At 49.0% G+C, this 22,097-nt stretch overlaps 1 protein-coding gene across 2 annotated transcripts in view; it reads left to right on the top strand.

Annotated features, from left to right (window-relative positions):
- LOC146063331 (putative deoxyribonuclease TATDN3) overlaps nt 1-16,476 on the top strand; it is a 48,961-nt gene extending 32,485 nt beyond the window's left edge. Inside the window, exons 9-10 of one of the 2 annotated variants that reach the window (XM_083175610.1) lie at nt 10,137-10,217; nt 16,318-16,476. In XM_083175610.1, coding sequence (XP_083031736.1) covers nt 10,137-10,217; nt 16,318-16,458 — 222 coding nt within the window. In that variant the 3' untranslated portion in view covers nt 16,459-16,476. The remainder of the gene's footprint in view (nt 1-10,136; nt 10,218-16,317) is intronic. The other variant, XM_083175612.1, reaches the window with a different exon arrangement.
- Nucleotides 16,477-22,097: the final 5,621 nt, after the last annotated feature.

Consider the following 22,097-nt stretch of genomic DNA (forward strand, 5'->3'; position numbering starts at 1 on the left):
GCCCAAACCAGACGGGTCTTTCAGACCAATACTAAATTTGAAGTCTCTAAATGTTCATTTATGGGTAGACCATTTCAAAATGGAGTCCCTACGGTCAGTACTCCTGAGTCTGGACCAGGGAGAATTTTTGGCGTCCATGGATGTCCAGGACGCATATCTGCACGTCCCTATACACCCGGAGCATCAGACCTTGTTGAGGTTTGCCATAGGAGACCTGCATTTACAATTCCGGGCGTTACCCTTTGGGCTAGCAACCGCGCCAAGGGTATTCACAAAGATAATGTCAGTGATGGCGGCGGTGCTGAGGCTCAGGGGAATCACAGTAATACCCTATTTGGACGATCTCCTGTTCAAAGCAGAGTCAGCAGCCAGGCTGCAGAGTCACTTGGCAGAGGCCATCAGTTTTTTGCAGGCTCACGGCTGGATTTTAAATTTGCAAAAATCTCAGTTGGTACCGTCACAAAGGCTCCAATTCTTGGGAGTCCTACTGGACACCCATCTTCATCGGGTTTTCCTCCCGGAGGTAAAGGCCAGGGATCTGGTCACCCTAGTCCAGGAGATTCTCAGGGCTCAGAGCATTTCAGTATGGAGGTGCCTCAAGCTCCTGGGGAAAATGGTGGCGTCATTCGAGACGCTTCAATTTGCCAGGTTCCACTCTCGGAGGTTCCAATGGAACATTTTGTCAGCCTGATCAGGAAACACTTTGACCATGAAATCCGAGATGATAGTGCTGTCTTCGGACACTCGGGAATCCTTGAAATGGTGGACAGAAGTAGATTCCCTTCAGTGGGGTCGGTCATTACAGACCTGGGACTGGTTGGTAGTAACTACCGACGCCAGTCTCAGGGGCTGGGGGGCAGTAGTCCTGGATCTCAGGCTTCAGGGCCTGTGGACGGCAGAGGAATCAGCGTTACCAATCAACATCTTGGAGCTGAGAGCTGTCTGGAAAGTGATTTCCTTGGCGGGAGACAGGTTACAGAACCTCCCTTTGAGGATTCAGACCGACAATGCCACAGCTGTGGCGTATCTGAATCACCAGGGAGGTACACGCAGCAAAATGGCCATGTGGGAGGTGTCCAGAATCTTCCTATGGGCGGAACAGAATGTTCCAGCTGTATCGGCTATATTCATTCCAGGAATAGAGAATATAGAAGCCGACTTCCTGAGCAGGGAGGAGCTCAAGGAAGGGGAATGGAGCTTACACCCTCAGGTGTTTCACCAGATCACTTCGATGTGGGGAACTCCGGATGTGGACCTGATGGCATCCAGGGTCAACCGTCAAGTGCCCAGGTTCTATGCCAGAACGAGGGATCCACTAGCGGAGGCAGTGGATGCCATGACTATTCACTGGCAGGGAGATCTCCTTTATGCATTCCCACCAGTACCAATGTTACCGAGACTTCTGAAGAAAATACAGGGGCAGAAGGTTCCAGTGATCTTAGTGGCCCCAGATTGGCCAAGGAGGTCCTGGTACTCGAGGCTTCAAAGGTTGTCTGTGGACTCATGGCGTCTACCTCTGAGACCAGACCTTCTAAGACAAGGCCCATTCAATCACCTGGATTCCGATCGATTGATTTTGACGGCCTGGCTATTGAAACCACCATTTTGAAAAGGAAAGGGTTTTCTGAGGCAGTAGTACAGACGATGATAAAAGCCAGAAAAGCTGTATCTTCGGCAAATTATTATAGAGTCTGGAAGACTTACATTCGATGGTGTGAGAGAAGAAAGGCTCATACATCTCATTTTAAGCTATCAAGAATGATGGAATTCTTACAAGATGGTTTTTCATCGGGTCTAAGCCTTCAGTCACTGAAGGTGCAGATTTCGGCCTTGTCCATCTATTTCCAGAAAAAGATAGCCATTTTGCCGGAAATTCAAACCTTTTTACAAGGAGTATCCAGGTTGAAACCTCCATACAAGCAACCAGTAGCACCTTGGGATCTATCACTGGTTTTGGAATGCCTTCAGAAGGCACCATTTGAACCTTTAAGGTCGGCTGACTTTAAGTTTCTCACGTGGAAACTAGTGTTTTTGTTAGCAGTAGCATCGGCTAAAAGAGTTTCAGAGTTGGGAGCTTTGTCATGTAAATCTCCCTTCTTAATTTTTCATGATGACAGGGCTGTTTTGAGAACAGTGCCTCAGTTTTTACCGAAGGTGGTTTCTCCTTCGGGAGACATCAGGGGCCACAGCGTTACAGTGGGTAGTAAGGAGATGGGAGAGCACCAGCACCCTAGAGGTTAAACTTGAACTGCCTCCCAGGCAGCCGGGCTCCTCCCCTCCTCTACCCCGCCTCCAGGCCAGGAAGCTCAGTTTTTTCGGGTGCTGGCAGGAGCCAGATGCACCTAATAGAGGGGCTGCTATTTAGCAGCCTAACTTGATTTTTATATTTTATTTCTCATTTTTCTTTTACACTGACTTCTGTCAGTGACAGAGCAGCAGCACTGGGGGTCTGCACAGACACCTGCGCTGCTGCTCCATCACCCGGGTCCGGAGCTGCATCGCCACTCGAGGGTGGGGACCTGCAGCGGCCCCCGGGCACTGGGGAGCCACAGCCGCCACCGGACGCCGGGGACCTGACAAAAGGTAATGCGCTCCCCGCTGGGAGCGCGCGCGATTGCGCTTGCTGGGCATTGCGGCTGCAGCAGTTCGGCGGGGGGGACCGCCGACTGCGCTGACAAGCGGACGGCTGGTTCGCCACCCGCTCCCGCTGGACCACCAGGGAAACGGTTTGTGGGCAGCGGCGCCAGGTATGCGGGGCCGCCCGGTAGCGCCGGACCCCTGCCATTTTTACCGGCGCCGCATGTGGACACCTCCCTGGGGGCCATTTGTCAGCAGGGGGAGAAGGCTCCCCCCACATCAGCCTCTCCACCCGGGGACAGTAGGCAGGGAACTGTGTTTAACACACAGAGAGTTCCCGCCACTGAGATCCCTTACTGCCTGCCCGCGACATGTGAGGAGGGACACGGAGGAGCTCATAGCCACCCGGAGTTCCACTCCTTCACTGCCGGGTCATTTGGGCATGTCCCCCCTGTACCCCTCCTTCGGGATACTGTACAGTACTGTGCTCTGAAAGGAGCCTTGTGCCATTAATTGCATTGCCCTTGTATGCTGCATTGTTTGTTAACAGTTTAGCTGCCATGTGTGGAGGGACACAGAGAGCTTATCAAGCCAGTCTGGGGTTCCACTCCTTCACTGCCTGTCAGTTTAATCTGTGTTACACTGTACTATATGGCCATGTATTGCTGGTTATGTCATTCTGACTTAACATGTGTGGAGGGACACAGAGAGCTTATCAAGCCAGTCTGGGGTTCCACTCCTTCACTGCCTGGGCTCCCCTGTAATAATCTCCTCCAGGAGTCAGGTTACAGAGCAGACAGAGTTCAATCTCTGGGCACAGCAGAGCCAAGTGCAACATTGTATCCTGTGAATTAACACCATCACTGCCTGTCGGAAGCATAAAGGACAGAGCGGATGGTGTAATGGTTAGCATTGCTGCATCACAGTGCAGAGGTCATGGGTTCGATTCCCAACATGACCCAGACTGTGCAGAGTTTATCTGCCTGTCAGATACAAGCTGGCTGTCAGATGCAGACTGCGTTGTCTGTACCATATAGACTGCCAGTATATCCACTGCACCTGTATATATAACTGCACTGTATGTCTATATCACTGCTTTGTATGTCTATTACAAGCTGGCTCAGATGCATACGGCATTGTCTGTACCGTATAGACTGCCGGTCTATATCACTGCAGCTGTCTATTGTATGTATATCACTGCACTGTCTATATCACTGCATTGTATGTATATCACAGGCTGGCTGTGCACTGTGTAACACTATCACTGCCTGTCAGAAAGGCTGCCTGCCAATGATTGCTATATGTGCCTAGTACTAGCTTACTGCATACTGTGGGGGCAGCACAGCTCGGGCGTGGGTTCAATTCCCACTATGACCCTAACTGTGCAGAGTTTGTACGTTCTCTCCGTGTTTTAGTGGGGTTACTCCGTGTACTCCGGTTTCTTCCCACAATGCAAAATTTAAAACCGAAGTATGCTGTGTTAGCCGTACATATGGGCCAAATGTCTACGCCACCGCAAGGTATACGTAGTACCAGCTTACGGTGTATGGCTTGAACACTATCTCTGTTGGTCAGAGAATACTGTGTTAGCGGTACCATATAGGCTACCCGCCTATTCTATGGCATTATATGCCTTCTATACTTGTAGTACATTGTCTTACCTGTGCTTTAGCAGCCGGTTCACAGTGCTATAATACTGCAACGTCTTCCAGGGGTACCAGTCCCAGTGACTCTGGGGCTCCGGCGCGGATGTCTTGTACATCCTGTAATGCTGGCCTATGCCCCCATTACTAGTACAGGACGGCTTATACGCAGGCTGCTACAATGCCTGGGCGATGCCCACAGGTACAGCCTCCTCTAGAAAACAGGAGCCTGCTTGGGCCACGTTCTTTACTCCGTTGCCGGTGCAGCTAGTAGCAGCCTTGGATCGGCATCATCCCCTGGGTGAGTGCTTATCTGCCTCCGGACAAGGTCCCCAGAAATGCCGTCCCCATCCTTGGCGGGTGTAGCTCCCCGCACAGTGGAAGCGCTCTGTACCTGCAGGTAGACGCAGATACCCCCGTCATCCAGACTTCTCCGTCAGCAGACACAGAGAGGAGGACACCTGGGATTAGCATTGTCTAGAGGGGACCGGCGACGACGGTATGGAAGATGGGGGGCCTGTGATAAGGTGAATCCCCCCCCACCTCGTCTTGAGGTGCCGACCTTGGTCTCAGCTGTCAAATAGGTCCTTACCTTAAACGACCCCGCTGAGCCGCCTACACCTTTGGGTGTCTCCCTAGGTGTATTCTGGGTTTATTCCGTAAATCTGTGAACTCGACTAAGGTCATCAGTTGGGAGATTCCTAACAGGAAGTTTAGCTTGCCATCGGCGGTTTCCCTTCCTTTTACCCCCTTCCACAGGAGGACATAGTCCCCTGGGAGACTGTCCCTAAAGTGGACGCACTCCTGCCCCAGGCATCTGCTTGGGTGGCTAAGGCCTTAGTTGCGTGAGCAACTTCTCTCACAGCGGACGCTGCATAAGGGGTGTCGGAGGAAACCCTGCTGCCTTCTATTGAGTATCAGGTGACACTTTACCTGGGGGTGACGGCTCTAGAAATTACACCAATCGCCTCCAAAGGGTCACCCTCGGCCATAGCTGCACACACATACCAGTGTCTGTGCTCTTGGAAGGCCTGAACTCAAAGTCCCTTTTGAGGGTTCCTTTTTATTTGGGCCAGTGCCAAATATGGGGGCCGGTTTAGATACCATTCGGCAGAGGATATCCCTTCTGGGGGATTGCCATCTGGCTCTACAGTTCAGGATCAGACATCTCTTGTCCCCCTGGCAGGTGTCTGTGCATGCCTGCGTGGGGTCCCTGGGGTTGGTGGATCAGCCTTCGAATTGGCAGAATAGGCTCAGTTCCATGCCAACCCTCTACAATACTGTCCAAGGAGCAGCACGGATAGTGTAGTGGTTAACATTACTGCTTCACTGCGCTGAGGTCATGGGTTCGATTCCCACCATGGCCCTAACTGTGCGGAGTTTGTATATTCTCCCCAGACTTGCATGGGTTTACTCCTGGTACTCCGGTTTCCTCCCACAATATCCATGCCCAGAAGTTCGCCTGGTCTCCAGCAGGGCCCCCCTTTCCTGGGGGCTTCTGGACGGGACCTCGCTACTGGAGCCATGCATGCTAGCCTCCCGTGTTTGGGGGGTGGTCACTTCTCAAAGGTCGTTCCAGGGTATCTGGACCACTCTAGTGGCCCAGCCCTCCATCATCGTCCTCGAACTAAAGACAATCTTCCGGGCAGTCCGCTTGGCGGAACCCTAACTTAGGGGTTGGCCGGTGCAAGTCCAGTCGGACATTGCGACAAGGGTAGCATATGTTAACCACCAGGGTGGCACTAGTTGTCAGCCCACTATGACAGAAGCATCCGGCATCTTTCAGAGATGATCCCTGCTTTTTCAGAAATTTTTATCCTGGTAGTCCAGAATTGGGTGGCGGTCTTCCTCGGCCGTCAGACCTGTGATGCCGACGACTTGACCCTCCTTAGAGTGATGTTTCAGATGCTGGTACAACGGTGGGGCCCAACCGAGGTGGCCTTGACAGCCTCTCGCCATACCCTCAAACCACCACTGTGCGGGTCCTGGTCTTGCGACCCGGAGGGGGGGCTTGCCTGGTAGACGCCCTGTCCGCTCCGTGGCCGTCCACACTGATGGCGCCTTTCCACCACTTTCCTCCTTTTGCGAATGTCTCGCAAGCTGAAGCCGGAGGGCCTTGGCCCAGACGGATCTGGTTTTCGGATCTGCAGTCAGTAGCCCCTCCTATTCGCTTACCCCTGGACACAGGCATGCTCTCATGGTCCGCCTCTCTCTTTCGGCTTTGAGGCACTTGGCTTTGACGGGGTGGCTGTTGAGACCTCCGGGTAAGACCCAGCGGGTTTCACTCCACCATGCTCAGGGCGAGGAAACCTCCCTAGATGGGGTGTACCATCGCATATGGATGGCTTACTTTTCCTGCTGCGAACTCTACGCTTCAGATTCCGGGACTTACTACCTGGCTAGGGTTCTGTCCTTCTTGCAGAAGGGTCTGGAGGCTGGGTTGCGTTGATCATCTTTAAAGGTTCGGATTTCAGCCTTGCACATCTTGTTCTGTCGACGGATGTCGGTACATTCCTGCAGGATGTCTTGCAGATCCAGCCTCCCTTAGTTACCCCAGTTGCCCCCTGGGATCTCTCTAATCCTGACTTCTTCAGGGCCCACCTTTTGTGCCCTTGCGGTCGGTGGACCTGTGTTGACTCGCCTGGAAGATCGTTTCCTTGTTGGCGATAGCTTTGGCCAGGGGAGTCTCTGACCTGTCAGCTCTGTCCTGTAAGTCCTTGGTTCTTGGTTATAACCGGGCGTTTTTTCCTACCGTCCCTTCTCACCTACCTTAGGTGGTGTCCGGCTTTCAGGTCAACCAGGACATTATTGTTCCGGCATTTAGACAGTCTGTTGTTACTACGGCTTGGTCCTCCTTGGACGTTGTCCGGCCGGGGCGCATTTATGTGCTATGTGCACCGTTCTAGGCTGTTGCACTAGTCAGACTCTCTCTCTCTTTGTACTATATGGTGTTCGGATGAGAGGGTGGCCCGCCTCTACGCAAACAACTCCCCGCTGGAGTCGCTCTGGCAGGCATATTTGGACACCTCCCTCCCGGTTCCGGCAGGGATTCAGGCACATTCCGTTAGGTCTGTGGAGGTGTCCTGGGCTGTAAGAGGCGGTGCTAAAGTTGAGCAAATTTGCAGGGCGGCGACTTGGTCGTCCGCCATTACTGTCTTGCGTTTTTACGCTTTTGACACGTTTGCCTCCCAGGACTCGGCCTTTGGCCAGAGTGTGTTGGCTGCGGCACAGGCGCGTCCCCACCCATAGGTGGCTGCTTTAGGACGTCCCACTGTAACGCTGTGGCCCCTGATGTCTCCCGAAGGAGAAAATGAGATTTATGTCTTACCTGGTAAATCTCTTTCTTCGAGGACATCAGGGGCCACAGGGATCCCTCCCTGCCGCGCCTGCTTTACTTCCGTTATGGTTAAGTTATGATTATGTTATATTATCCCTCGGTTGAGGGTACTAACATGTTCAGAATGTGTTTCTGTGCGGTGCTTCTCTTCCTTCTATCTTGTCTCCTGCCTTGGCTTGTTAAAAAAACTGAGCTTCCTGGCCTGGAGGCGGGGTAGAGGAGGGGAGGAGCCCGGCTGCCTGGGAGGCAGTTCAAGTTTAACCTCTAGGGTGCTGGTGCTCTCCCATCTCCTTACTACCCACTGTAACGCTGTGGCCCCTGATGTCCTCGAAGAAAGAGATTTACCAGGTAAGACATAAATCTCATTATCTACCTTCCATTTAAATCAGGAGATAGTTCTACCTGTGTTTCAACCCCCAGAGGGTTCTAAGAAAAGGGACAAGTTGAGAACTTTGGATGTTGTGCGTGCTTTACGCATATATGTGGACAGAATGAAGAGTGTCAGGAAGACTGACACATTGTTGGTATTGTATGACGTACACAAAATTGGTTGGCCTGCATCTAAGCAGACTATTGCTAGGTGGTTGCGGTCTGTGATAGCCTTTGCATACACCAAAGTGGGTAGACCGGTACCGGCCAAAATAAATGCGCATACCACCAGGTCAGTTGCCACCTCTTGGGCGGTTCGACATGGGGCCACAGCTGAGCAGGTTTGCAGAGCTGCCACTTGGTCATCTGTTCACACATTTGCCAAATTCTATAGATTCCATGAGTTCGCGTCGGAGGACGCATCATTCGGGCGAGCAGTGCTGAGAGCTGCAGACCTGAGCGTACCCTCCCAAAGGACCGGCTCTGGAACGTCCCAGTGTTGAGCTGTGTCACCAGGACCATTGAAAGAGAAAAAGGGATTTTTGTAAGAACTTACCGTTCGAATCCCTTTCTCTGATATGGTCCTGGTGACACAGCGATCCCTCCCTTACGCTCAGTAAGTATGCCAGAAGTTTCATGATGTTCATGTTAAAATGGTTAAAAGTTAACAGTTTCTGTTATAAAATGTGCATATAATATGTGCAGGCGTTTGTACTGAGTTAATGTATTCCAGTGGCTTTGAAAGATTGAACTGAAGAGTCCAGGGATGCAGTAGGGGAGGAGCCTACCCTCTAAAACTTTAGGATAGGTGCCTGGCTCCTTCGGACCCTCCTACATCCCAGTGTTGAGCTGTGTCACCAGGACCATATCAGAGAAAGGGATTCGAACGGTAAGTTCTTACAAAAATCCCTTTTTAACAATTGTGTCATCATATTATGTGTATAATTAAATTAATTTGTATTTTCATGTAATACCCATCTGATCATCATTTTTTAATTACTTTTTCCATTTATTAATTCATAACCAATATTATTCCGAGCGCTCCACAAACCCTTTTCTTCTTGTATATCCTGTTATAAGGGGACTGAACACCCCATCAGTGTGAGCAGCCCACACAACTGCCCACTCTGTAAGGGCCTTTATCACCTGGGGTGATTCCTGTTTTCTTTTGTATATCAGCACTGATATGCAAACCAGACCTGTGCTAGAAACACCACAGCAGACAGCGACACCCCAGGCAGGGAAGAGGAACTACATGGGTTTTCAAAGATAGCGGGTGCTAGAATGAACACTATACTATATAGCTATAACACCAATTATCCTCATGTTCTGGACTATTCTACCTGATACCATTATAACTTGCCCTAATGTCTAATGCATTCTAGCCACACCTGTAATGTAAATTGGAGTTATATGGAGAGTCCAGTACAACTGAATGAATGTGTTGGTAATTGTCATCTGTTATATTTGAATTTACAGCAATGCTCCAAGCGTCCGTTTCATTACGGACATTACTCACCGTGTTAGTAAATATTCTGCATTATTTTACTGACCTTTGCATCATCTGAGAATCCTAATTGTCAGATCCCACACTGCGTTCTATGTGACTTCGGAAGCCCGGCAGTTACGTCTCGCGTCGCACCAAGAATACAACAGCATGGCCTGCGCAGTGGATGCTGGAGCTGGGAAGTTACTGTGATCGTGTAATCAGTGCTGCGCTTTTCCTGTTGCCCTCTGCACATGGTCTGTGTGCGGCGATATCACAGCCAATAGGCGGCAAACATCTGAAACACTTCTAATGGGCCTAGTGTCAGTATTTGGCCTCGTCCAGCATGGTGTGGACCAATTGCAGACATCTGCCTCTCGTTCTACCCCTTCCCTTACAAATAATTTCATTCGGTTGTCTGTGTAGAGTCCGCTAACTCTGTAGACAGTAATCCTATACACAGTATCTTTGGTGCGACAATGCTCGGCTCTCTCCTGTACCATCCAGCGCTGCACTCCCAACACAGCACAGGGTGGGAAATCCAGGAGGAGGGGCACCGACACCCGCATTAGTAAGCGCGTACCTCTGGACTCCTCCTGTGTGTGTGTGTGTGTGTGGGGGGAGGTGGATATTATATCTTGCTGAGTGCCAACCAAAATGACATTGAACAATGTTTTCAGTCCCATACAAATCAAATATTTAATTTGTTCTCTTTTTGTTTAAGAAGCAGAAACTAGTGAAGCAGCTGCCTCTAGACCACATATGCCTGGAAACAGACTCACCGGCGCTGGGACCAGAGAAGCAGGTACAGTGACACCATTGGAACCCTGATCTTTATTTCCTCTTTTATCTGTCTATTATGGCTGTTGGGAAATACACGTACACATGTAGGAGGCTTTTACACGTTGTCCGAAAGTGGGTTTGCACCATTCAGAAGTATGCTCTTGTCATTATATCCCATATTCCACCTCTCTTCTCTCCTCCTGTACTGATGTAATGCTTATATACAGAAATGTGTGATACGTCCCATGTCTGAGACATGTTTTTTTCACATGCCCCTGCATGCTAAATCTAAACAGGGATTCTACCCTTATTTATGCCATTTGTGTCCTAATGTGTCATACATAGTTACATAGTAGGTAAGGCTGAAAAAAGACTTGCGTCCATCTAGTTCAACCTGGTATAGATATCTATTGCTGATTTGGAAGGTTCTGATATTTTACAGACAGATTATATTTCTTATTTGTACCCATGGATGTTTTTCTCCAGTAAATGCTTGTCCAACTTTGCCTTGAACGCATTTAATGAGCCAGCCGTTACCACCTCTCTGGGAAGAGAGTTCCAGAGTTTGACTGTTCTGACCGTAAAGAAATTCTTTCTACTAGCTGAATGAAATCTTTTTTCTTCTAATCTATACTCATGCCCTCGTGTCCTAGATTCCTTTCTAGTAGAAAATAGGGTGTGTGACAGTTCCTTATATTGGCCCTTGATATACTTGTACATGTTGAGCATGTCCCCCCTTAAACGTCTCTTTTCTAATGTAAATAGTCCCAAATTGCTTAATCTCTCCCCGTAGCTTAAATTCTCCATTCCCCTAATAAGCTTTGTTGCTCGCCTTTGGACTTTTTCTAATTCTATGATGTCTTTTTTATAGTGTGGGGCCCAGAACTGTACTCCATACTCTAGGTGAGGTCTCACCAATGCTTTATATAGTGGCATAATTACCCTTGAGTCCCTAGTTTCCATTCCCCTCTTAATACATGCCAGAATTTTGTTGGCCTTTTTTGTAGCTACATTACAATGGGCACTACATCCTAGATTGCTGTCTATTTGGACTCCTAGATCCTTTTCAAGTATGGAATTACCCAGTTCCTCTCCGCTAAGGTTGTAACTTGCACACTGGTTGTGTCTCCCAAGGTGCATAACCTTACATTTATCTACATTGAACCTCATCTTCCATTTTTTAGCCCACTCATCTAGAATTGCAAGATCATTTTGAAGCATGGTGACATCTTCTGGTGATTTGATGACTTTGCTAAGTTTTGTATCGTCCGCAAAGATGGATACATTGCTGAGTAACCCTATCCCAATATCGTTAATAAAAATGTAAAACAAAATGGGCCCCAAAACCGAGCCCTGGGGCACTCCACTTAGTACCGGTATCATATCTGATACGGCACCATTCACAACCACTCTTTGTTCTCTATTACATAGCCAATTCCCTACCCATCTGCAGATATTTTCACCCAATCCTAGGTTCTCCATTTTATTAATCAATCTCTTGTGTGGGACAGTATCAAATGCTTTAGCGAAATCTAGGAAAATCACATCTACAGCATTTCCATTATCGAGGTTTTTGCTAACCTCTTCATAGAACCCTAGTAGATTAGTTTGGCATGAACGATTTTTCACGAACCCATGTTGGTTAGTACTGAGTAGACGGTGATTATCTAAATATTCCTGGATACCATCCCTTAAAAATCCTTCAAATATTTTACCCACAATTGATGTTAAACTAACGGGTCTGTAATTAGCGGGATCTTCCTTTTTTCCTTTTTTGAATATTGGCACTACCTCTGCTATTCTCCAATCTTTTGGTACTATACCTGACGATAGTGACTTGCTAAAAATATAATGTAGGGGGGTAGCTAGTTCATCCCTTAATTCCATTAATACCCTCAGATGAATCCCATCTGGCCCTGGTGACTTATTTGTTTTGAGTTTGCTTAGCCTCAGTATTACCGTATTTGCCGGCATATAAGACGACTGGGCGTATAAGACGACCCCCAACATTTCCACTCAAAATATAGAGTTTGTTATATAAGTGCACCCGGCGTATAAGACGACCCTCCCACTTAGAGGCATGTTTTTCAGGGGAAAAAAGTAGTCTTATACGCCAGCAAATACAGTATTTCCTTCGGCGTGAAATCCACAATGAGATCTGGCTTATTTGTCCCGTTTGTGGTAAATGTTCGTTCCACAGTCTGCTCTCCCTTAGTAAATACTGATGAGAAGAACTCATTTAACAGTTTTGCTTTTCCCTTGTCCTCAGTAACACTTTTTCCACTAGTATCAGTTAGTGGGCCTATGTTTTCCTTAATTAAACGTTTACTATTTATGTATTTAAAAAACTTCTTTGGGTTGGCTTTGCTTTCAGTGGCTATGCACTCTTCATATAATATTTTAGCTGCTTTGATTACCCCTTTACAAGTTTTGTTTGATTCTTTGTATTTTGCGAACGCCTCCTCATTCAAGTTATTTTTATAGAATTTAAAGGCTCTGGTTTTATTGTTGATAGCTGACCTTACTTCTTTGTCCAACCATGGTGGCTTTTTTTTGTTGAATTTACCTTTAATTACTTTAGGAATGTATTCAATAGTTAGTGAATCAAGCACCTTTTTTAGAGTATCCCACATTTCCTCTGCATTTTTTCCCTCCATAACCGTTTCCCACCCAATTCCTGTAAGGGCTTCCCTGAATAATTCAAAGTTCGCTTTTCTGAAGTTTAGTATTTTTGCAGATCCTTTTTGATGTAATTTACTGAAGTTGATTTCCAGTGAAACCATATTGTGATCACTATTCCCTAATTGTCAATTATGCGTTGGAGGGAGGTGCTTCTCTTAGCATACTAGGAGGGAGGTGCTTCTCTTAGCATACAAGGAGGGAGGTGCTTCTCTAAGCATACTAGGAGGGAGGTGCTTCTCTATCTAATCATACTAGGAGGGAGGTGCTTCTCTTAGCATACTAGGAGGGAGGTGCTTCTCTAAGCATACTAGGAGGGAGGAGCTTCTCTATCTAAGCATGCTATTAGGGAGGTACTTCTCTAAGCATGCAGGAGGGAGTTGCTTCTCTAAGCGTGCAGGAGGGAGTTGCTTCTCTAAGCGTGCAGAAGGGAGGTGCTTTCAAAGCATGTAGGAGGGAGGTACTTTTGAAGCATGTAGGAGGGAGGTACTTTTGAAGCATGCAGGAGGGAGGTACTTTTGAAGCATGCAGGAGGGAGTTGCTTCTCTAAGCATGCAGAAGGGAGGTGCTTTCAAAGCATGTAGGAGGGAGGTACTTTTGAAGCATGTAGGAGGGAGGTACTTTTGAAGCATGCAGGAGGGAGGTACTTCTGAAGCATGCAGGAGGGAGGTACTTTTGAAGCATGCAGGAGGGAGGTACTTTTGAAGCGTGCAGGAGGGAGTTGCTTCTCTAAGCATGCAGAAGGGAGGTGCTTCTCTAAGCATGCAGGAGGGTGGTGCTTTCGAAGTGTGCAGGAGGGAGTTGCTTCTCTAAGCATGCAGAAGAGAGGTGCTTCTCTAAGTGTGCAGTAGGGAGGTGCTTTCAGAGCATGTAGGTGGGAATTGCTTCTCTAAGCGTGCAGGGGAAGGTGCATTCGAAGCATGTAGGAGGGAGGTGCTTCTCTAAGTTTGCAGGAGGGATGTACTTCTCTGTCTAAGCATGGAGGAGGGAGGTGCTTCTCTATCTGAGAAAGCAAGGAGGGAGGTGCTTATTAAAACATGCAGGAGGGAGGAGTTTTCTAAGATGCATAGCCTTTGTCAGCGTGAGATAGAAGCAGCCCCAACACTAGCACACACACACATATATACATGTATCCCAGGCATAGACTGGTGAGGGTAACCGGACCCAGGGTGTCTTTCATATGGAGGGACACTCCATATGAGAAACACCCTGGGTCCGGTCACCCTCCCTCACCAGTCTATGCCTGGGATACATGTATATATGTGTGTGTGCTAGTACAGTAAATGGGATACATACTGTTGACTTGTGATTGAGATGCCAGTGGTCAGAATTCTGATGCTGGCATCCCAAAGGAGAGAATCCAGAAAGGGTTCCGGTAAGTATACATTATATAATTATCAGTTATTATATCACACACATATGCTGCAGCGCTGTACAGAGAATATTTGGTCAGTCCCAGTGGAGCTTACACTCTATATTCCCTACACATGACACTTTTTTGCCAATTAACCTACCAGTATATTTTTGGATTGTGGGAGGAAACCAGAGTACCCAGAGGAAACTCGCACAGGCACGGGGAGAATTTACAAACTGCACACAGTTAGGGCCATGGTGGGAATCAAAACCATGACCTCAGTGCTGTGAGGTGGTAATGCTAACCACTACACTATGGCCCTTATTCAGATCGCAGTACAAATTTGTTCTCAAAATGGGCAAAACCATGTGCACTGCAGGTGGGGCAGATGTAACCTGTATAGAGAGAGTTCGATTTGGGCAGGGCCGGTGCCACCACTAGGCAGCTTTAGGCATTTGCCACTGGAGGGCGGTACTGAGCTGCCAAGGAGAGTAGGTGCCGTAGAAAGCTGCAGAAGCTGCCAAGGGTCAGGGAGCGGGGAGCAGGTGAGTAAGTGATATGACGCACACACCAAGGGCATGCACATCACAGAAATGCCCATACCCAAAGCGCTAACATTGGCCCCGTGTGAACGCACGCAGGCCAACGAACGGACCTTAATAAAGTCCAATGGCTATCCATCGGCTGTGGCAGATGCGTCTAATGTGTGTGGGTGTAAAACAATCGCTTATTAAACCACTCATATATAGTAATAATAAAAGGATTACCCACATATATTGAGCCCGTTTGTATAAGCGCTATAAATATTATAATTTATTTTCCAGTCGCCCCATTGGTTCATTGTTCTGTTTATATATATATATATATATATATATATATATATATATATATATATATATATATATATATATATATATATATATATATACGGTGTATATATATATATATATATATATATATATATATATATATATATATATATCTTGTAAGATTGCAAGCTCCTGCAACCAGGGCTCCTTTTGTGTGAAACCATTGTCTGTACGCTAATATATATTCCCATTGAATAACGCTGGAGGTTACGCTGTAGTTCTATATATAACAGAATATGAATAATTGTTCTATAAGATACCAGAAATACACGTGCCCTAGAGTGCAAGCTCATTGGATCAAGGTGAGCATTATCATCTATGTCTTTATTTATTACACAAATGGCGACAGATGCTGGGGACTGTCCAACCCTGCGAAGTGTCTATGCCTGCTTGGGGTGGGCGGGTATCGTCACATGACGCCAGCGCCGGCCCCGAATTCAGCCATCTCTAGCGAGTCTAGACTGACTGTTATGTACGAAGGGGAAAAAAATCTTTAGCGACCATGGAATGATCTTTTTTTCCATGCGGCCACATGCCAGCAGTTGTGTATGCCAACACATCCACTTGCATGCTGGGGAAAGGGTGGGGGGGAGGGGAGGAATAAGAAAATAAAGCGGAGATCACATTTTGCCCTGGATTTACCTAAAACAAATTTATATTTAAAGTAATTTAATTCTAGCACCTTGCCTGCGGTGCCGCTCTCTGCTGTGGTGCTTAAAGCACTGCTATACAGACCAGACCTGTGCTAGAAGCACCACAGTGACACCCGAGCCAGGGAAGAGGAACTGCACGTGTTGGGAAAGATGCAGGATGCTGGAATGATCACTATAAAGGAGAATACAACATTTCTTTGTATTTCTAATGATTTTTAACTTATACAGCAGACCATCTCTATATATATCATTAGCGGCACAGCCATACCCCTGTATGGCTTCAACATAGAGGCAGTTATCATTCTAGTTTATTAGGCCCATAGTATCCTGGTAAAAGTTCATTGTGGCAAACGTTTCTGCAGACACTGCGGGACGTAGGAGATTGGCATGTCCTCGCAGGGCAGCATACTGTGGCACAATAGGTCAGAATGCTTCTCATTTCTAGGAACTATTGTACATGATTACACTTATACGCTGTGCTAGAAATAATACATATACCGTATGGCAGATAGATAGATTCACAGACCACTATTTTACCAAACCATCGCTTTTTCCTTTGTCTCACAGGTAAGAAATGAACCAAAGAACATAACGGTGTCTGCGGAATACATCGCCAAGGTCAAAGGAGTCTCTTTGGAAACGGTAATCGAAGTGACGACAAAGAACGCGCTCAGACTGTTCCCCAGACTGCTACGTGTCCGCAAATAAAGAGAGTGCTTTATCAGAGTGCTGGATTATGTGTACCGGATCTCGTAATGCCAGCTGGTCGCAGATGTTCTGCTAGGACCCAGCTGCCACAGACACTGCTCCTACACGAGCTCTGCCTTTTTAGGGTGCGGGCATGCAGTAACCTAGCCAACAGCACTTGAGATACAGAGGAAGAAGATGGTACATTGGTTACTACCCAGCTGGAGTGCAGCATTGGTGCTAGCCCAGCGATGCCCAAACTTTTTGGAATCGCGGCGCCCTAGAGCATCAAAATGTTTTCAAGGCACCACTAGGCTAAATGTTTCGGTACTCTTTACTTAGTTGGGCGCCCACGATCTCCATCGCGGGCGTCGCGGGTAAAGAAATCGTGGGGATCGCGGGCATCGCGGTCAGTACATTAACGGCCGCGACGCGATGCCCGCGATCCCCGCGATTCCCCATAGGGTTCAATGTTAAATGTAGTGCTGCCCGCGATTTCACATTCAATGCTTCAATGGCCGCGATTTGGCCATAGGAATCAATGTTAAATGGGCCACAGAGCCCAAATAGGCACAATTAACACTTAAATGTCCCCCCTAATTTGTAACGCCACCCCACGATCCACGCCCAAATAGGCACAATTAACACTTAAATGTCCCCCCAAATTTGTAACGCCACCGCACGATCCACGCCAACCCGAAGCGTGGCGAGCGCAGCGAGGCCGCGAGGGGCGGCGGTACGCGTCCTCCGACCTTTTCATACCCCCACTATCCACGTCGGCGTGGAGTTGAGAATAGAATAGTGTGGCGAGCGCAGCGAGCCACCGAGCTCGAAGCATGGCGAGCGCAGCGAGCCCCGCGAGGGGACGCGGATACCTTCATAGGTAAACGTGGCCCTACGTGGGCTTCACAGGTATCCGCGTCCCCTCGCGGGGCTCGCTGCGCTCGCCACGCTTCGGGCTCGGTGGCTCGCTGCGCTCGCCACACTATTCTATTCTCAACTCCACGCCGACGTGGATAGTGGGGGTATGAAAAGGTCGGAGGACGCGTACCGCCGCCCCTCGCGGGCTCGCTGCGCTCGCCAAGCTTCGGGTTGGCGTGGATCGTGGGGTGGCGTTACAAATTTGGGGGGACATTTAAGTGTTAATTATGCCTATTTGGGCACAATTTAACTATTTGGGCATTTAACATTGATTCCTATGGCCAAATCGCGGCCATTGAAGCATTGAATGTAAAATCGCGGCCAGCACTAAATTTAACATTGAACCCTATGTGAAATCGTGGGGATCGCGGGCATCGCGTCGCGGCCGTTAATGTACTGGCCGCGATGCCCGCGATCCCCACGATGGGCGCCCAACTAAGTAAATAGTACCAATGTTTCTTATTGAGAAATTCAGATAAAAATATTAAATGAAGTACATTGTGTTTATATATCTCAATTATGTAGTGAGGGACAGGATTTGTTTCTGTTTGTCATTTTGTTATGATTGCCAGCCACCAGCAATGGTGTTGCCTGTTATCTTTCCCATCTTTTATGTAATAGCCCAGATCTGTCACTCAGTGTGTGTATAATGCTGGGCGGAGTCATAGAGTGACAGATGGGGTGAATAGCCTAGCAGTGCAGCACTGGCCTCCCTCCCTCTCTGTCACTGTTACTGTCCCACCTATAGCTTTCCCCCCTGAGATGGCTAGCCAACAACCAGGCTGTTGGCGGGGCTACACGGGACCCGATGGGGGTGGATGCAAAGGGTATTTGGCTGGGGGGCGGAGCTACAGGCTGCTGCTGCTTTCTTTCTCAGCATGAGGGAGAGGAGAGGCTGCTGTATTCCAGGCCCGCCCAGCCAGCCTGCCCTGCACTCTGCAGATACTGTAGGTAGACTGAGTGCCATGGGCGTAACTACCATAGGTGCAGGGGGTGCAGCTGCTGGATTCAGTATGAAATCCCGGCGGTCGGGATCCCGGCGTTCAAAATCCCGACGCCGAAATCCCGACAAGGGGGGGACGTGGATCGCCCCCCCCTTGCGGGCTCGCTGCGCTCGCCACGCAGCGGGCCCGGTGCCTCGCTACGCTCGGCACGCTAATTTAGGAGGGAGAAAGTGTCGGGATTTCGGCGGTCGGGATTCTGAATGCCGGGATCCCGACCGCCGGGGTTTTAACTGCATCCCCAGCTGCTATGGGGCCCAGAGCTGAGAGGGGCCCACTTTGCCTGTCAAAGTATCATGTGCTGTATACATTTTTCAGAATTAGGTGATAAATAGGGGCAGTACTTGTGTAGTTTCAAGGCGCCAGCATGGTGCCGTGCGTCTGAGTCTCCTTGCGGGGCACGCTTCGCTCGCCCACGCTAAAATTCACTCCATGCCAACATGGATAGTGGGGGTATGAACTATCCATGTTGGCATGGAGTTAAGTTAGTTTATTTTAGATAGTTTGTGGCGAGCGTACAACCCCGGAAGTAGCACGGCGCCATGCTGGCGCCATGAAACTACACAAGTACCATATGGGCCCTTACAAACTTTTGCTATGGGGCCCACATGTATCTAGTTGTGCCACTGCTGAGTGCTGTATGTCTGCATATATGTGGGGTGGTTAGTGTAAGGCTGGAGGAGGGGGTAAGGGTTAGGCCGCATGATACGAGGGTTAAGCACTAGCAGGGAGGTGCAGAACTAGCCTGGATGGAGGGTTAGGTAGTGCGTCACTGTGATAGAGGGCAGGCTGTGGGGTGTCAGGGAGTGCATCAGTGTGATAGAACGCAGGGTGAGGGAGTGCGTCAGTTTGATAGAACGCAGGCTGAAGGATGAGGGAGAGCATCAGTGTGACAGAGCGCAGACCGTAGGGTGAGGTAGTGTCAGAGTGATCAAATGCAGGCCACAGGGTGAGGGAGTGCATCAGTGTGATATAGCCTAAACCACGGGGTTAGCGAGTACATCAGTGTGATAGAACACAGGCTGCAGGGTGAGGGAGTGCCTCTGTGATAGAGCACAATTCACAGGGTGAGGTAGTGTGTCAGTGTGATAGAGCGCAGGACGTAGGTGCTGGACGCGGTCCCGACAGTCATTTACCCAATGTCGGGATCCCAACTGTCAAAACTCTGACAGACGGGTGCCCGACGGCCACCCTCTATTCTCCCTCGTGGGGGTCCATGACCCCCACGAGGGAGAATAGAATAGGTGGCGAGCGTAGCGAGACACGTGCCCGCAAGGGGCTTTGTTGCGCTCACCATGCTGTCTAAGTCTGGGCAGTCGGGATCCCGACTTTCGGTACCTTATACCACACCCCAGGACGGAGGGAGTGCGTGACTGTAATAGAAATTTGGCCCCAGGGTGAGGAAGTGCATCAGTGTGATAGAGTGCAGGACTTGGGGTGAGGGAGTGCGTGAGTGTCCATATCCGACCCTCTTTCTGTCACTGTCCTAGCGAAGGACTATGTAAACACTTTGTTCGCACAGACCCCTCGCCCAGTGGCGATCTGCTTTGTATGGGTACAACGCGCATGTGCATTGTGGTGCATATGCAGTCTTGCAAAAAAAATGCAGCCGTACAATCAAGTCTGGTACTTGTGTAGTTTCACGGCGTCACCTTACGCTACGCTGTCAGCGTAGCCCAATGGCAGCCTAGCGCCCCCGCGGCAGCCCTGCGTAGTCAGCATAGTGTCCCTGCGAGCTGCAGCTCTGTCCCAGGAGTCCCTGGCAAGCCTAGTGAGTGCCTCTCACACAGCACCAGTAACTGCCAGATCCCCTGCGTTGGCGGACACATCATGCGGGCGCAGGAGGAGAGGCGGACCACCTGCCAGAGACGCACGTGTGTCAGTAAATCTTGCGGCAGGGTACGGCAACCCTGCCCGTGTCCGCTTCAGGGAGATGGACAGGGTCAGGAATTCGGTCTGGCGTGCCTCTCGTGCACAAAGGGGGTGTGGTGCGCAAGTGCGTCTCATGCACAAGAAAGGACGCATTTTACAGTTCTCCAGTTCTCCATGTTACATAATTGCAAATCTCTCCACTTCAAACCCCCACTATCCACGACAGCCCGAAGCATGGTGAGCGCAGTGAGCCCCCCCCAGGGGACACGGTATGAGTCTTCCCAACCTGTTCATACCCCCACTATCCATGTCGGTGTGGAGTTGATTTTATAGAGTGTGGCAGTGTAATGGTGGTTGACGCCCAGGTGGTGGAACCCCACCTGCTCCAATTCTTGCGTTTTGTACGCACGCCAACAGTCTGAGTAGATGGTGGTACCTTGCTCTATGTGTGCTTCGATGGCAGACATTAGGGTCTTGGCGTCACGGTTGGCTACTGGTATGAAGAAGCATTCACCGGTCTCACGTGATATTTTTTCGAAGAGCCACTGCTGTGGTAGGACGCGTCCAATGTGGCTCTTACGTTGAACAAACAGACTTCGTCCACCTCAACGATTTTGCCAGGTCCGCCAATCTGGCGATGGGGCTGGGACATCAGATCGAGGGTACACGCCTCCCGCATAAGATTGTTATATATCACAGCGGTTTTGTTCGAAATCTTGAGGTGGCGCTCACAAAATTGAATGCTTGTCAGCTCCTCCGCCCACGAAAATATGAACCGCAGAAGGGTCAGAAATTTCTGGTGACATCTGTGATACCATTGTGCGGCCCGGAGACTTTCCCACAGCTTCTTATGTGGCAGCACCACATATGCTCCTTTACATTGAGCCTCATAGGATGCCCGTTGACACAGGTCTGTGTCTCTGGAAGCAAGTGGTGGCGTTTTAAAAACTCCACCGACTCCTCCATCTGCGGCAGGTTGAAGATGGTTAATGGTTCGTCAGCCATAACTGACACAATCTATTAAGTGGTGACACAATGCTGACTGACTACGCTAACTGTGTAAGCTCCGGCTAGCCGCAAATGTGCTGACTACGCTGGCTGCGGGAACACGACACTGATACTGACAGGGACGCTAACTACGCTGGCCGCGGGAACACGACTCTGATACCGACAGGGACACTACGCAGACTACTTAACTCCCGCCGGGAAACTACACAAGTACCTCAAGTCTAAATGACGCCATGTGTATGGCCATTGACATTTTAACACAGTACTTTTCATATTTCACACAATAAAGGCGTTTACAGGTTAAGGGGGCAGAGCCCTGTAAGACGGTGTGAAGAGCGTGGTGAATCACCTAAATAATAGGAATTGATCCTGGTCAACCAACCCAAAGAACAATGCACACGGTTTGGGAACCACTGTCCTAGCCCATTGTTCGTTTTGTGTGGTATGCAGTCAAAAGGTTGACCACTATTGGTCGACAAAAAAAAGAAGGGTTAACATGCAATTCGTCGGCACACGCAAAAGGTCGACTGATTTTTTTTTCTCAAAAAACTGACTTGTTTATACTTTATCATCCCAGTGGGCGTAGAGGGAGAATATAATAGTTTTCCAAGTGCAGCAAGCTATTTGAGGGGACGTGGTACATGTATACTGTCCCCATGTTGACCTATGTCAACATACCCCCTCAAAAAAAAAAGTAGACATTTTCCTTGTGTCAACCTTTTGGCCTTGTCTGCCTTTTTCATGTGTCAACCTTCTGCCTGTCAACCAATAGTGGTCAACGTATTGACTGTCGACCTAGACACTGTAGACCTAAAGATCCACATGCCCTCTTCCTGTTTAAGTAATTGAGGTGAGAGA

Source organism: Crinia signifera, chromosome 3, assembly GCF_055691185.1.
Source record: "Crinia signifera chromosome 3, ASM5569118v1, whole genome shotgun sequence".
In the NCBI taxonomy this organism is placed as follows: domain Eukaryota; kingdom Metazoa; phylum Chordata; class Amphibia; order Anura; family Myobatrachidae; genus Crinia; species Crinia signifera.